Consider the following 14,923-nt stretch of genomic DNA (forward strand, 5'->3'; position numbering starts at 1 on the left):
CACTTCTACTACTACTACTACTACTACTATTACCACTACCACCACCGTGTTATTAAGACCAATATCATCACTTACACTACCACCACCGTGCTATTAAGACCACTACCACCGTGCTATTAAGACCACTACCCCAAACTAAAGTAGTTTTCTAAAATCGATATTCTAATTATCAAAATTGATTTGAAATCGAAAATCAAACTATATTTTTGTTTCAAATTAATCTATTCATGTTAAATCTGATGTAAAGTAGGGTTATATTTGTCAAATAACCATCTATAAGATGTTATGTATTTATTTTTTCTATTTTTACAAGTGCTTATAAGAGGAACTTAAAATGAAAAACAAACCACTTTATAAGACCATCTTATAAGACCCTCTTATAACACATGGTCTTATAAGACCCTCTTATAACTTAACCCAAAAAAACAAATAGCCCCTCAACTCTGAAACTCTGAAACTAGATGCCAAAATAGAAACAGAAAAAGAGTTGGAACCGACTTATTACAACGGTTAATTTTTTATATTTCAATTCGCTGTTGTTGTAAAATTGGCCCTTTTGGTTATGAACTTATGACCCTTGCGATTAATGGTCATTTAAGAACAAATTTGCACTTTTCTATGCCGGTCTGATAAATCCATAGTTCGGAATTTTGGAATTTTCGAAATTCTGAAAAATCCAAAATCCGAAATTCATTAAATTTCAACTCTTATCACATCGGAATTTCAAATAATTTCAAAATTTCGACTTTATATTTGGAATTCCATTTTTTTGAAAAACCGAAATTTCAAACGGTATTTCGAAGTTTCGTTCGGAATCACAAATTATAGATAAATCACAACACCCCCCACCCTCCAGAAAATGTATTTCTTTTACCGTATATGTCCTACATATTTATTTTAGTTTGTGTGTTCTATGTAATTCGAATAAGTGAACTAAGTGTTATGTATTTCTTTTAGTTTGTGTCCAATATATTTTAATTTCATTGCTAAGTGTATTTCAATTAAATGAATTATCTATATTGACACATGTTGCACAAAATGTGGGGAGCATATGTGTAACATTTGGAGCACATGTGTTACTGGAAATACTTCATTAAACACATAAAAAGAAAATCCATAATTCATTAACTAAATACTACTAGAAGTGTGAGTTGAAAATATTGAAGACACATAGCGTAGTTAGTAATTCGCGGATTTGTCGTTTAATTCGGAAAACAATTAATAAAGCCGCACTTTTCAATCATACGGCGCGGATTAATTCGCAAATTTATGAACGTCCCAATAATTATCGAATAATAAGTCTCTGAGTCCATATTAATTAAAATACCTAAATAAATGTGATTATTGTTATAGAAAGAGAAAATTTTGGGACTTAAAAAGATAATTGGAAAGGGACGGGACGTGGCAGAAAAGAAAAGAATGAAATAACAACAATAAACCGGTAGAAAATAAATAAATTCTTCTCTTCTTGTTTTTCTCTCCTCATTTCTGTTCTACCAACATTTTAATAGTAAAGAACTAGAAACCATTAAAACTGAAAAAGCTACCTAGACATTTTTGTCACCAACTTGTCCAAGAAAAGAACACTAAACAAAAGCGTCATATACAATTTGTTGTAGCAACTCCGAATTCATATTTTCAACACCCAACATTGTTTTTGTACAATTTTCATCTTTGATATTACTTATATCAACTTCTCCACATTTTAAAGGAAGAAATGAATAAGACAAATTTGTGGGTTTTGCTAGAGTTTTGAGTATGACACTAGTTGTGGGATTGAGATGGAAAGGGTGTGGGTCTATATCGTTAGTTAGAAGAATATAAAACAGGATTGTTTTGGATAAAGTAGAAGAGCAATTACTGAAGAAAAGTTGACAAGAGACTATGTAAATAAGAGATTGAATCCTATTTTCCAATAATAAAATCCTCGCATTGTGAACTTTGTAACTTCAATACGTTTTCATTTTGATCTTCAAAGTCCAATCCTAATAAATTCACAAACTTATAAGCATTGATAATAGTTTGGTATTTCTTCTCTACCAATACATTTTAGTGTTTTTTTTTTTGGAGAAGAGAAAGCAAGAGTCGGAAATCGGGGAAATGAGGAGAGAGAAACGAGAATAGAAAATTTTGTTTATTTTCCCCAGTTTCTTGGTGTTATTATTTCATTGTTTTATTTTCTGCCACGTCATTCCAATTCAGCCAATAAGAGATGACTTCACAATTTTTGTTTGTGCTGGCTATATGTTGTAGTCGCATTGTAGTCGCACCCAATTGGAAAAAGGTAAACTTAATAGTGCATGGAAAAGTAGAACTTGGTAATATTTGGTATTAATGACTTAGAGCATCTTTAGGAGAGCAACTAAAAAAACACCAAAATTTTGAACCAAAAAAACACCAAACCAAAAAAACACCAAGCAACTTTAGGAGCAACATCAAAAAAACACCAAGCAACTACGCGGTTTTGCCAAAACCGCACCATATAGCCCACGCGGTTTTGAGCAAAATCGCGCCACTAAATCCCAACTAACAGGCCCAAGACCACGCGGTGTTCTTAAAGCCGCGTGCTACTATTATATAATCAGGACCAAAGCCGCGTGGTTCAATCACTTTCAACTCTTTTCTCAATTATAAACCTTCTCCTTAAAAAAAAAAAAAAAAAAAACTTGGAGAAGAATTTTATATGGATCCTTTTGAACCTTTCGATGGTGATGATTGGCAGTACACAAATGACATTGGCGATGAGGGAGAAGAATCCGAAGAAGTACAATACGGTGGGGGAGAAGAACCCGAGAATGTCGCGCCGACTGATAGACATCTCTATATACTGGAGTATCAGATGAACGATTTCGATTGGCAATTTGCACTGGAGAAGCACTTGATATGGAAGTTGTGTCTTCTACACGACCCAAAACACGGTCGAGTCGCGATGACTAATACTCGGGTAATTAATTAGTTTTGATTAAATATTTTGAATATTAATTAGTTGAGTTGGACCAATTAATTATTTATCTTATACGCATTATTTTTTTTTTATATAATATCAAAGATGTTATTGACTACCGAGTTAGATCGGCTTTACTTGGTGTTAGAGAGTGGTGGAAGGTTATTAGGAGTTTGGATGAGTTTGTACATATTAGAGATAATATTTTGTATACACCTTTGGGTATTTTGATTGATCTGGGATTATGATTGGGCAGGCGGTGGTCATAGCTTTAGTAGAAAGATGGTGGAGTAGAACTCATACATTTCATTTCCCTTGTGCGGAGTTAGGGTTCACACCACTAGACTTTATTATGATTTCTGGGTTGAGTATCGGTATAGGCTAACCGATACATTTTCATACAAATTATGAGAATATGGATAGTATGCTTATGAGTTTTCCTCGTTTGGGTGCGGATGCTTATGATTCTTACGGGATTAAGCTATCTCATATTAAGATCTGCATATATGGAACCCCTCTTACATCCCGATACACGGCGGAGTTAGCTTTGATTCGCTCTACCGGGTAGTGAGGGTCTTGTCGATATATTAGGGCTTTTTATGTTTTTATTGGGCATGTTTTGTTTCCCAATGGTCATTCTACTCTGCATAACCGGGATATTATGCTTATGTATCCGATTTGCATACTATGAGAGATTATGACACGGGTAGCTTCGGTATATGCCACATTGATATCGGCGTTAGATAAAGCTTCACGCATATTGAGTAGAAGTCCTCAGATTGCAGGATTCACGGGACTTTTAGAAATTTGGTTTTATGAGTACTTTCGATGTCTTTGTCCTAACATAAACATGATTGCTGATACTTGCCCTAGATTTGCTAGTTGGTCAGGGCCTCACTTGACTCGTAACAGAGGGCAGATTAGGGATAATATCTATATGGCTCGTGCTCAGATTGATATTAGATCATTGTCATCTATTAAGTGGAGACCTTGACATTTGTTTACTGCCTTTGACGATCCAGTTGTACAGCATGATTGTGTGTTGTCACGTCACAGAGTTATTTTTGCCGCACGTGGCTGTCAGGTTTGGTACTATGGCGACAGATGTTGGAGGCAGATGACTGGACGTTATGGAGTTCCATGTGCTCCCATGCCAAATGTTAGTGATGTGAAGTCGTGGGGTAGAACTCATATTCATGAAGTTCATGCTAGTTGTGGTCCTTGGCCAGATGCATCTTCTTTTGTTGTTGGCGATCACGATCAAGATTATAGATGGTGGAACCGTGTCTCCATGGGTCCGTTGTTGCCTCCTGTTGGTCGGGCTAGCAACTTCGAGTTTGTAGGCCTGGAAGGGATGAGACGTGAGCTACGTATTCCTCATCCGCCACAGCCTGTTTACAACCCACAACCTCTGAATGCATATCATTCAGCTCTTGTGTCTGCCAGTAATCCTCAGATATTTGCCGTGTGTGGACCTGATGGGGAGCCTACTTATATTTCCATTCCTGAGGTGCCTCATGCTCGTTTCTCTGAGTTAGAGCCGCATATTGATCAGTATACCATGGTGAGTTTAATTGTTTTATTTATCTTCTTCATTATATATATAATATGTATTCACATTGTATTTTTTTGGATCTTTAGGCTGAGGTTTTAGAAAGATATGAGAACCAAGTTCTTATGTTTGATGGGATGAGGACTGCCCTGTATCATTATAGCCAAGAAAGAGATGAGGCATATTCTCAGACATATCAGCAATCCCAGCGTGTGTATGACGAGACTCGGAAAGCGTATGAGGATATGCAGCAAGTGTACACGCAAAGAACATCGGGGATATGAGGAACTTCAGTGAAGTAGTTAACCTCCGTCTGCATTGAGAAGATCATGATTCTCGATTAGGAACTTAGAGGAAGCGACTTTAACGTCCAAATAGAGAGAGGAGAGGGATCGAGTGGTAAGGGGCGTAAGAAGAGAGATAAATAAATTTGATGTAATATGATAGGTTTTGGATTATTTTGGATATTATATGATTATATCATAATCATAGATTTTGGATTGCATAATCATAATCATAGGTTTTTAATTTCTTTAATTTTTTCGATTTTGAATTACAATTCTTAATTTCTTCAATTGCACAATTGTTAATTTCTTAACTTCTATGCACAACTCATAATTTTTCAAGCTCTATGTACCACAATTCTAATTTTCAGAAAAAACGCACGCGGTTTTGGCAAAACCGCGCCCATTAAAGCCCAAGCCCACGCGATTTTGCCAAAACTGCGCCATAGAAGCCCATTTAGCAGCCCAAGCCCACGCTGTTTTGCTAAAACCGCGCGGTATTTCTCAAACCGCGTAAGTGATTTGATACAACATCAAACTTAGAACCAAATATTAGTCGATTTGGTGTTTGGTTTGGTGTTTTTTTGGTGTTTTCATCAACATGTAGTTCTCCTGAAGTTGAAAAAACACTAAATTTGAGAATTTGGTGTTTGATGCTAGGTTGATATCACTGCTAAAGATGCTCTTACCATTTGCAGCTGGCGAAGATTAATTGATAGAAATAAAATCAGTTTTTTTATTCGATTGAAGAACATGTTACACTTGGAGGTGAGGATTTACTCATAAGAATAAACAACGAATTTTAACTTTTCACAAAAAAAAATTTTGGGCCGAATTTTTACACGAATTTTCATTAGAAACTTGAATAATACATGAATACGTCCTTGTATCGAATTTTTGCCATATGGCGAATTACTAACTATGACATAGCGTATAAATACCAAACTTCTAAAATTTTGACTGTTTTGAAATTATGATTGTTAACATTTTGAATATAAACTGAATGGAGAATGACTTGACCAGTCACTTAATAATCTAACTAGTCGTTAATTCATCGGAGAAATTTTGCTCACCATCCCCACTCAAGTCTATCAACTTTAGTTTATGAATTGAGACGAGATGTTTCATTCCGTATGGATTACAAGCTAAGAAAAACAAAGCGATATGGGATCTTAGAACCACATGGTGTGAATATTGAGTGAGACAGAATGTTACATTCCTACCCGTGTTCACAATAATGTAACTTCTTTCACATCAATTTTTTTTTTCGATAATACCATTTCCATTTCTATTAAACATCAAAATAATAAGGATTACATCCTTAAAAAAACTTGGTGGAGGCTCCATTCCTGAATACTTAAGTGCCCACTTGGCTATAATGTGAACCTCCCCCATTTTCAGTCCTGTTAATCCAGTTGTAACTTACAGGGAAAGAAAAGTTATTACACATACTTCTAATGTTTCCTAGAATAGATAGACTAAGCCATTCAATGGAGTCCGAAGCATTTTCCAGTGAATTCATTACAGATTGGTTATCTCCCATAAGAGTTGCTTACTCAGGGGTTGACTGTTGCAGAAGCTTGCAAGCCATCTCTGCAGCAAGCCAGCAAGTAATTTTATCTGCTGTGAGGTTCTGGCCTTGAACGTGGTGAATCCTGCATTAATTAAAGCACATGTCCACCTTGATCCTTGCAAAGTGCTCCTGCGGCTCCAAAATTTTTAACATTGTCATAGGCAACATCAAAATAGATATAAGTCTTGTTATCAGCTAAATTATTAATTGATGAGTTGTTAACTGTTGAGTAGTTAACTGATCGATGTGGAGGTGGGTGAGCCATTCGCTGCCTTGAAGGCTTCCAGATGATTTGTCCATGTGGAGAGTGTATTTCTCCATATGACATTCGTAGTCCCAGGCTCCCAGGGACATTTTCAAATCTTACACTATTTATGTGTTTCCAGATCTCATGCAACATAATTAAGTAGTATAGACCTCTTTGTTGCAGATCTTCATATTCATCATCTAGCCAGAGTAGGAACATTTCTATCCACTGCTTAGGAGTATCATAATTATGCGCTTCAAGCCTTCAACTCTTACAACTGCAACTGATCTGAAGCATAGCATGCAGGTTCACCATATATAAAAGTAAAATACCAATCAGAAGCAATAACTAGATTTGATATTTTACCTGTGATGTGATTTTGCGTGGCTCCTATGATTTCCAGCTGCAAATTTTCTTCCAAAAAATTGCCAGACCCCCTTTTAGACCTTCTACTATGACAACATAACTTCTCTGAAACTTGAGCTTCTTTAGTCCTCTTTTCATTTGCTTTGGTTTCCGAAATACAAACTAGTATTTTCTCCATCCTCTTTTCATTTGCTTTGGTTTCCGAAATACAAACTACGCCTGGCTCATGTTCAGTGCCGGCTCGTCCATAAGGCGAGTTAGGCGATTGCCTAAGGCCTCGAGTGAAATAAGGCCTCAAATTTCCACAAAAATCGTACTATTCAACATAAAATTCCTACTAAATAGCCAATAAATCTTACTAAAAGATTTTTGGATACTACAAAACATAATACATATCCCATAAAAGTCTCCTAATAAAAGGTAATAACTCTCCTTCTCTTATGTTAAAAAGAATTTCCGAAAATACCTCAAATTTCAAATGGTTAAATTTTCAATTTTCCATCTCTATACTATATCTCTACAAATGATAAGTCTAACCAGACCTATGAGAAACAAATTAATCAAAATAAGCATAAATTTCAATCCTATTAGGCAAAGAAAACTTACTATGTAGTGTAGAATTGCAAACAAAAAAATGGAGTAATTGACTTAAAATTTGGTTTGGAAAAAGGCCTCAAGTTCTGAGTTTCACTTAAGGCCTCACCGAAGCTAGGGCCGGCCCTGCTCATGTTCACAAACGAGGTCCTTTAGATTCTGAAAGTGACCTTTCACATCAATTGCTATCTCCAAAGTTACATTATTATTTGAGGCAACAACCAAAATGACCTTGGCTCCAACTATCTCGAGAATATCTTCATAGGGATGAGGGTCCGCGAACCTTAGATGTGTGATTCAATGGTCTGAAAATCAAAAACAAAAAGAAAGAGAGAGAAAATGAGAGGATGTTGTATTTCTAAACAGTTGTATGACGCAGACCTCGTTCCTATCAGAACATCCTCGGGATAGACAACCTCAGTGATATTTGCATTTGCACCGGGAACTGTTTTTGGCTCAATAGGGTCACTTGTACCATTTCACCTCCAAAGTGAATGCTGTGAAAAAAAGATCAAGGTTACACATTGATAGCGGCTCATGCACCCGGAAGTATGACAGCTGGTGATGAGTATGTAGGTGCTATTGTGGCCTAAAGCTGTAATAGTGTAATGAACCATTGTACCCAGACACACTCGCACACACCTACCTACTAGTCTACTACTATGAGTCCACCTAAATATAGAAAAAATTAAAACAATATATTGCACTTTCCATGCCGGTCTGATACAGATGCCATACCAGCAGGTACATTACCGTACCCCCAACACAACAGTTGTACTGTTTAGCACTTGGAATTAAGACTTCACCAAACAGAACTGATCCTATATATTTATAATAATAAAAGTGAGAAAATAAGAGCAGATAAAAAACAGAAAAGGCCAAAAAAAAAAATGAAGGGCGGGAGTGCTAGTAAAAAAAATGAGGAGACCCCACCACAATCACCGGAACGATCACAGCCAGCAATGACTAGTCAAGAAGAAGAAGAAGAAGAAGAAGAAGAAGTCTACGAAGATGATGACGTGGAGACTGAAGAAAAGATACAAGTGGAAGAGAAACCTCCTAAGCTGGATGATGGGTTTTACGAAATTGAAGATGTTAGGAGGAAAAGAATCCGTAAGGTACTTCATCAACTTATTTTATTTGTTTTCATTTAACTCATTTCTCATGATGATCATTTCTTTTGTTTGAATAAATGTGTGAATGAAAACTCATGGATGGAATGGATAGGGGAAAGTACAATATCTTATTAAATGGTAAGTTTTTTTTTTTTTTTTTTTTTAGATTAGAGCCTTAGTAAGTAAGTAAACCTTGTTTGAATTATAGGCGTGGTTGGCCGGAAGCAGCTAATACATGGGAACCTGTTGAAAATCTATTGTCTTGTATTGACATTATTGATGCGTTTGAACGCACGTAAGTCTTCTTTTTTCTGTCCTTTTTATGAATTGTAATTACTTGTTTTTACTAGTTGGTGTTATGATGATTATTTTATAGGTCATCCAAGTCACGTAAGCGGAAGCGTAAACAAGGAAATTCAATACCTCAACCCAAGAAGAAGCAACAGCGTAGTGTGTCAACTTCACCTTCTGCTAAAGTAAATTATAATAAGTTTACCCACCTAGGCTTTACTTCACCACATCCTATTCCACACGATGGAGTTGAAGAAGGTAAATCAGCTGAGAGCTCTGGGAATGTGGATAGGGAACTGAGTTATGGCAATGTGGGTCCAAACAATGCTGGCCATGTGGGTAAGGAATTGTGCTACAGCAATAGGGGTCCAAATTATGCCGGCGATGTGGACAAAGAAATGGATTATGCTCATGCGGGTACAACTGACCACCTGGCTGAGAATGGGGATACACACATTTGTCTAGAAAAGAGTCAAAGTGAAGAAGTAAATGTAGCTGACCCTCATTCCGGTGAGCTTAATGGAGTGCTCACACATAGGTTAGATGACGGAAATTTTTCCATACAAGTTCCTGATACCAGATCTTCGGGTAAAGATGGTGATGCAGATGAGCAATCAAAATCCGGATTTCCTGGAAATGTTCAGAGTAGTCGCTCCATTGGGGCGAAAGGAGGAAGTCTGGGTCCGTTAAAAGGTTTAAAATGGACTCAGCCTCTAATAAATTGAATGGGGATCAAAATCAAAACTCAGGGAGTGCATTTGGGTCTGGTCATCAATCCCAAGCACCAGTGGGTGAAGACGCTGATTCCTCTGGAGATAATGCACGTGATGGGGACCGGTTGGAAGATGCAGTAGATCCGTCTACTATTGTGAAGATCATCAGGCCTCTTAGCTATTTGACTTCTATATCTAACAATGTGCAAGACGTATCAGTAACATTCCAGGCATTGAGGTAATGTTAATTATTTCTTTATGTTTATTGAATGCTTTTGTAAACAATACATATGTGTTTTTTAGCTAATTGGGTTAATATCATTGAGACGTAACACCTTTTGCGACTACAATATCCATGTTCTTGTGCTTCTTGCTTTGATACGTTGCTTAGATAACTAAGTGTAGGCTTTGATGGGAACTTTTTCTTGGCATGATGTCCATCAATATTCTGGTTTACCCAAGAAGAAAATATTAAAAATTAATATTGTAACAGATAAGTAAAATATTTAAAACGTAAGATCTGGTGGGGATCGCATGCCATGATACTAGTATTAACTATTAAGGTTCCCTTTTGGAATGTACAATTATTTGAATTTTCTTTGGGCATTGTCTTAATCACCTCAATATTCAGTACAAGCTTCCCTTGCTTTTCAAAAAAAAAGTGGCAAATGTATTTCCAAGATGGCGGTGGATCTTAAGGCCATGTTTGATTTTCGATAACATAGTGGGAAAATCCAAATGTTTGCCAATGCCCCTTTTGCCACTGGAAAATTATAGGGGGCAAATGAAAATCCATGTATTGGAATCACAGATTTGTCCACTATATAATGGGTACATAACCTATAGTGGACAATTGTGAAAAATATCAACACCTTCAAAATGCAATCCGGCGGTGCCAAATTCTAATGTAGTGGGCAAATCTTTTCGCTCACTGTATTGTCGGCAAATAATGCCAATTAAAGGCAACCTAAATGATGAAGATTGACTGATAGAATTCAAGTTGTCGATATTATTTAGGAGGCAAACAAAAAGTAGAAGAAAGGAAAAGATCCAGCTCTTGCGTAGTAATTCTACCAGTTTTGCAAATCTAGATTATGTCAAAGTTTTGAAGCATATCGGAATATGTCTATAAAGGAAAGCTTCTAGATGAAAAACTAGATTCCCATGAAAATTTATGATCCAAATTTTAGGGACTGTGGCTTCATTAGGTAAAAAGGAGCCGCTGAGCCAAACACCATAACCTCCCGGGAAAAAAGATGAAGAGGGATGTTTGCTGGGAATAAGGATACAACCAGTGGAGGAAATCACTTTCTTAAACAGTACAATGAAGAACCGTCTAGGATAAGGCTATGAAATACCAAAATGTGTTGAAGAAATCCACATGCAGACTTGCAGAGTAATCTATGCCACTGCATCTTGGACAAGCACAAACTAGTTGGTCAATTCTGCTGAGGAGTTTAATCTTAATAAAGGCGTTTTCCCACACAGCGTGAGCTAACTTAAATACCTAGCTTACTTGAAAATTGATAACACCATGAGTTGTACTTGTTGAGTCGGATTAAACTTCTTCCCCATATCAATCCTTTTCCTTCTGAAGATTCTGATGCTGTAATTCACATATGGTTGTGTGACATAGAGGAAAAAAGGAATGTTTCTAAAATAAGGGTAGGTAGTGAAAAGAGGATAAAGTTGTAAAAGGTACTAATCAAATGTATCATATGATGATCTGACTTGAGCTAGCCCAGGCCTTTAGGCAAAACCCATCCATAGGTTCATTGGTGCCGTTAATCTTAGTCGTAACCATGTTGTGCCCAAGCTTGAAATATGCAGGTCTTAACCTGAGGCGGAGCTATTTTGAGTCTGTTGGATTGTCCTGTGAAGTAGCTCGTTAACGCTGTAGTGGCTCTACTAGTTGAAGTCTCGCCATAAGATGTATATATACAGATATACTCAGTGTTTGACTTGTCAGAGTTGGAAGTTATGTAAGTAGTGGTCCAAATTTCTGTTTAGCAAAACCAAATAACTGGGATAAGCTCCTACACTGATATTTGGTGCAGGCTTGGTCGTCATCACCGTCACTTTTTAATCAGCATAAATATCAGAATTTATTGTGCCTCTATAACCTTCTATGGTACACTGCAATACTGCAAAAAAATTCTATTTCGAGCATGGCTAGCATCTGGTCTACTTGTGGAGTTGTTAATTACATATGTATGCCATATATGGACACGTCAAATATGAGTGCTTTATTAGTCAGATTATATTTCTGCTTTGTTCAAGTGGATATGTAGGTTGTGTGTGTGTGATAGGGTTTAACTTTAAACTTTTATTTTTTGTACGTTTTGTAGTTTGTCGAGTGTGATCGGTTATATATTCTATTTTTAAGTTTCAATGAGTTGACATTTTTTAAACGTGCTTGCCGTTCTATAGATTTGATGGGCGAGAGACGGTGGTGGATAACAAATTTTTGAAAGCTAACAACCCTCTTATGGTAACTTGCTTCATTGCTAATATTTAAGTATATTGAAATTTCAAGCATTATCACTAGATATTCACACAATGTTTTTTTTGTGTGGCAGTTGATTAACTTTTATGAACAACATGTGCGGTACAGCCCTCCTACATGAGCCCCTTCAAGGTGTATTAGGGGCAGCAACAACGTGATCCTTATTGGCCTTTTTGCATGCTCCTATGTGGTTGCATGTTGTGTTGGCTGATAATATAGCTCCAATTTGTATCAGCTCATCCATTTTGTATCTGCTTCAATGTGTATGTGAAAGCTCTTCCTCAGGGGTAGCGTATTCACTTCTAACTTGGTTATGTCATGTCCATAACCGTTAAAGCTGTAATACTGATGTCCATTATCAGTGTCACTGTCCAAAAATCGTCAAACTTAGTTAAAGCTTATGTGTCAATTGTGGATAGGTACAAAATACTTTTTATAAGCTCTTGTGCAGTTTGTGCCAGTGCTATTACCTCCATGCTCAAGATTGCTAAATAATTTGGAGACCTGCGTAACTAAGAAACACACACCCGAGTTTCTAGAGTAATGGAAGTTTAAACTGGGAGAAAGTTTTGCTGGGTGAGAGGCAAATCGTTTTTGTCGACCAGAAAGTTGACCGTTTGTGTTTTGCTCCTGAAGTCCTGATTAGAGAATTGAATCATTTTAACTTTTTAAGAAGATCATTTTTGTAAGTGCATTATTATTATTATTTATTTTTTTTTTTTTTTTTTTTTTTTAATTTTTTTTTTACACCAAACTTTTCATTAACACGTATAGCAAAAAGTTCGTACAGACTTGACTGGATGTCATAAAACCCAAGTTTCACTGCCATAGGAATTACGAAATCGGTTAGGGCCACTCGGTTATTACAAACAAGAGATGCAGGAAACTTTGCTGATTCAGCCATAGACGGGCATGTTTAATCAGCTCCCTGCGACAAAATACAACTTTGAAGAAACTAATCCTAGATTTGAGATTATATATCTCCTTCAAAAGACCCAAAAAAGTCCAAGACACAGTAGCTGATTCTCTATTAAGTTCTTGAACGATGCTCTTGTTATCAGAACATACCACCACTTTTTTAACACTTATCTGACGAGCTTGTTCCAAACCGATTTTTACTGCCTGCAGCTCGGCCTCTTCGGCTGACCTGCTGAGATGGGCTTGCTTCCTGCATAGCACAAATCATAATTCCAATTGATTGATTGTATATACTACACCAGCTTTCAAGGAAAAGGGTTCAAAACCTCCATCACATGCAAGCACAAAAAGGTTAAAAATATGCTGTCCTGGAATTAAATATTTTAAGACAATCAGAGTAGTAGTGGGAATAATAGACTTTCTTGCTTGTTCAAACACCTGAGATGGGTTAAAAACTTTATAACTAGAATAAAAAACAAGAGAATTTCTATCCATTCATATATGCAATAGTGGCTAAAATAGATAAGTTATTAATAGTACTATCATTAGAGCAATTGGAGGGCTGCTATAATGGGCTGCTAAAAAGTGTCACATACATCTTTTAGCAGGCCCAATCAAATTTGGCGGCCCAAGTTCCAAAAAACATTCTAACGGCACTTTTTAACATCTATTAAGTTTGGGAGACGGACGGCTAAAATTCTGTCATCTGTATATTAAGTTGTAACAGACGGATTACTACCATCTGTCTAGTCCAGACATCCCAACAGCTAGTTTTTTCTGAAATTACAAATTTATAGCAACTACTTCACACAACTCTCTCACCATTTGCTCCCAATTATTAAAAAAATTATATCTACTCCAACTACAACAATCACTACTCCAAGTACAACAATGGATCCAAATGAACATACAACCACATCAAAATGAAAGAAATCTACAAAGTCAGGACGAGACTCTTAATTTGCAAAGCGTGGATATATGTTAATGAAGATCCAATTGTTGGTACGAGACAACGAATCACATATTTTTGGGAGAGATTATTAGAAAAATTTCTAGAGAGAGTTGACGAAAACAACAAGAGAAGCAAGGATTCGGTATTCACTCGATTTGGACACATCCAAAAAGCTTGCAACCGGTGGGCGAGAATTATCTCCTCTTCGGAGAGGACCACAAGAAGTGGCACAACGATCCAAGATCGGTTGGGCAAGGCAAAAACAATATATATGTTGGCTCATAACACACACTTTCAATTTAAGCATTGTTGGGTCCTCCTCAAAGATAACCCAAAATGGAATAAATAATTGGAGAGCCGGTCCACAACTACATCGATCGAGGAGACGAACCAACATCATTCTCGATGTAGATGACGAAGTCGTGCCTTCAACACCCACAACGCCGTCAGTAACTCTTGGTGGATTTCTAATTGATCCATTTCCTACACAAATTGGGGATGGAAGTGGAGGTGGAAGTGGAAATGCAAGTGGAAGTGAAACCAAAAAAAAATGACCACCGGGAACAAGGGGTGAGAAAGAAATGATGAAGAAAGGAGGAGAGAAGTACAAGATGATGGAGAAGTATTTGACACAAATGACAAATGTCGCCGCCGATAGGGTGAAGATGATGGAGCTCAAGAAGTGGAAAGAAGACAACAAAATATTAGCACAAGATACTTCTACTCTTGAGCCGGAAGTTGCCGAATACTTTAAGACGAAGAAAATTGAGATAATTCGCCAAAGGAGAGAGAGTGGAACATTTGGAACTCCAAGTGGTGCTTATAATGGAGGTGGTGCTTCTACTACTTAGCTTAATTTCAATGTTGT

The 14,923-nt window shown here is 36.9% G+C and overlaps 1 protein-coding gene and 1 long non-coding RNA gene across 2 annotated transcripts; one reads left to right on the forward strand and one right to left on the reverse strand.

Annotated features, from left to right (window-relative positions):
* Positions 1 to 6,131: 6,131 nt before the first annotated feature.
* LOC147509625 (uncharacterized) lies at positions 6,132 to 8,105 on the reverse strand. The gene is made up of 3 exons (XR_015218537.1): positions 7,942 to 8,105; positions 6,967 to 7,865; positions 6,132 to 6,888 (listed from the first exon to the last, which is right to left on the reverse strand). It is a non-coding gene; the product is annotated as an uncharacterized LOC147509625 (long non-coding RNA).
* Positions 8,106 to 8,299: 194 nt separating this feature from the next.
* On the forward strand, positions 8,300 to 12,645 carry LOC147509626 (putative chromo domain-containing protein LHP1). Its single transcript, XM_086601901.1, is given in 7 exon segments — positions 8,300 to 8,678; positions 8,788 to 8,813; positions 8,884 to 8,970; positions 9,052 to 9,629; positions 9,632 to 9,917; positions 12,110 to 12,170; positions 12,259 to 12,645. Coding segments are annotated over 7 exon segments (1,314 nt in total). The 5' UTR covers positions 8,300 to 8,450; the 3' UTR covers positions 12,307 to 12,645.
* Positions 12,646 to 14,923: the final 2,278 nt, after the last annotated feature.

This window comes from Coptis chinensis, chromosome 3, assembly GCF_015680905.1.
Source record: "Coptis chinensis isolate HL-2020 chromosome 3, ASM1568090v1, whole genome shotgun sequence".
Taxonomy (NCBI): domain Eukaryota; kingdom Viridiplantae; phylum Streptophyta; class Magnoliopsida; order Ranunculales; family Ranunculaceae; genus Coptis; species Coptis chinensis.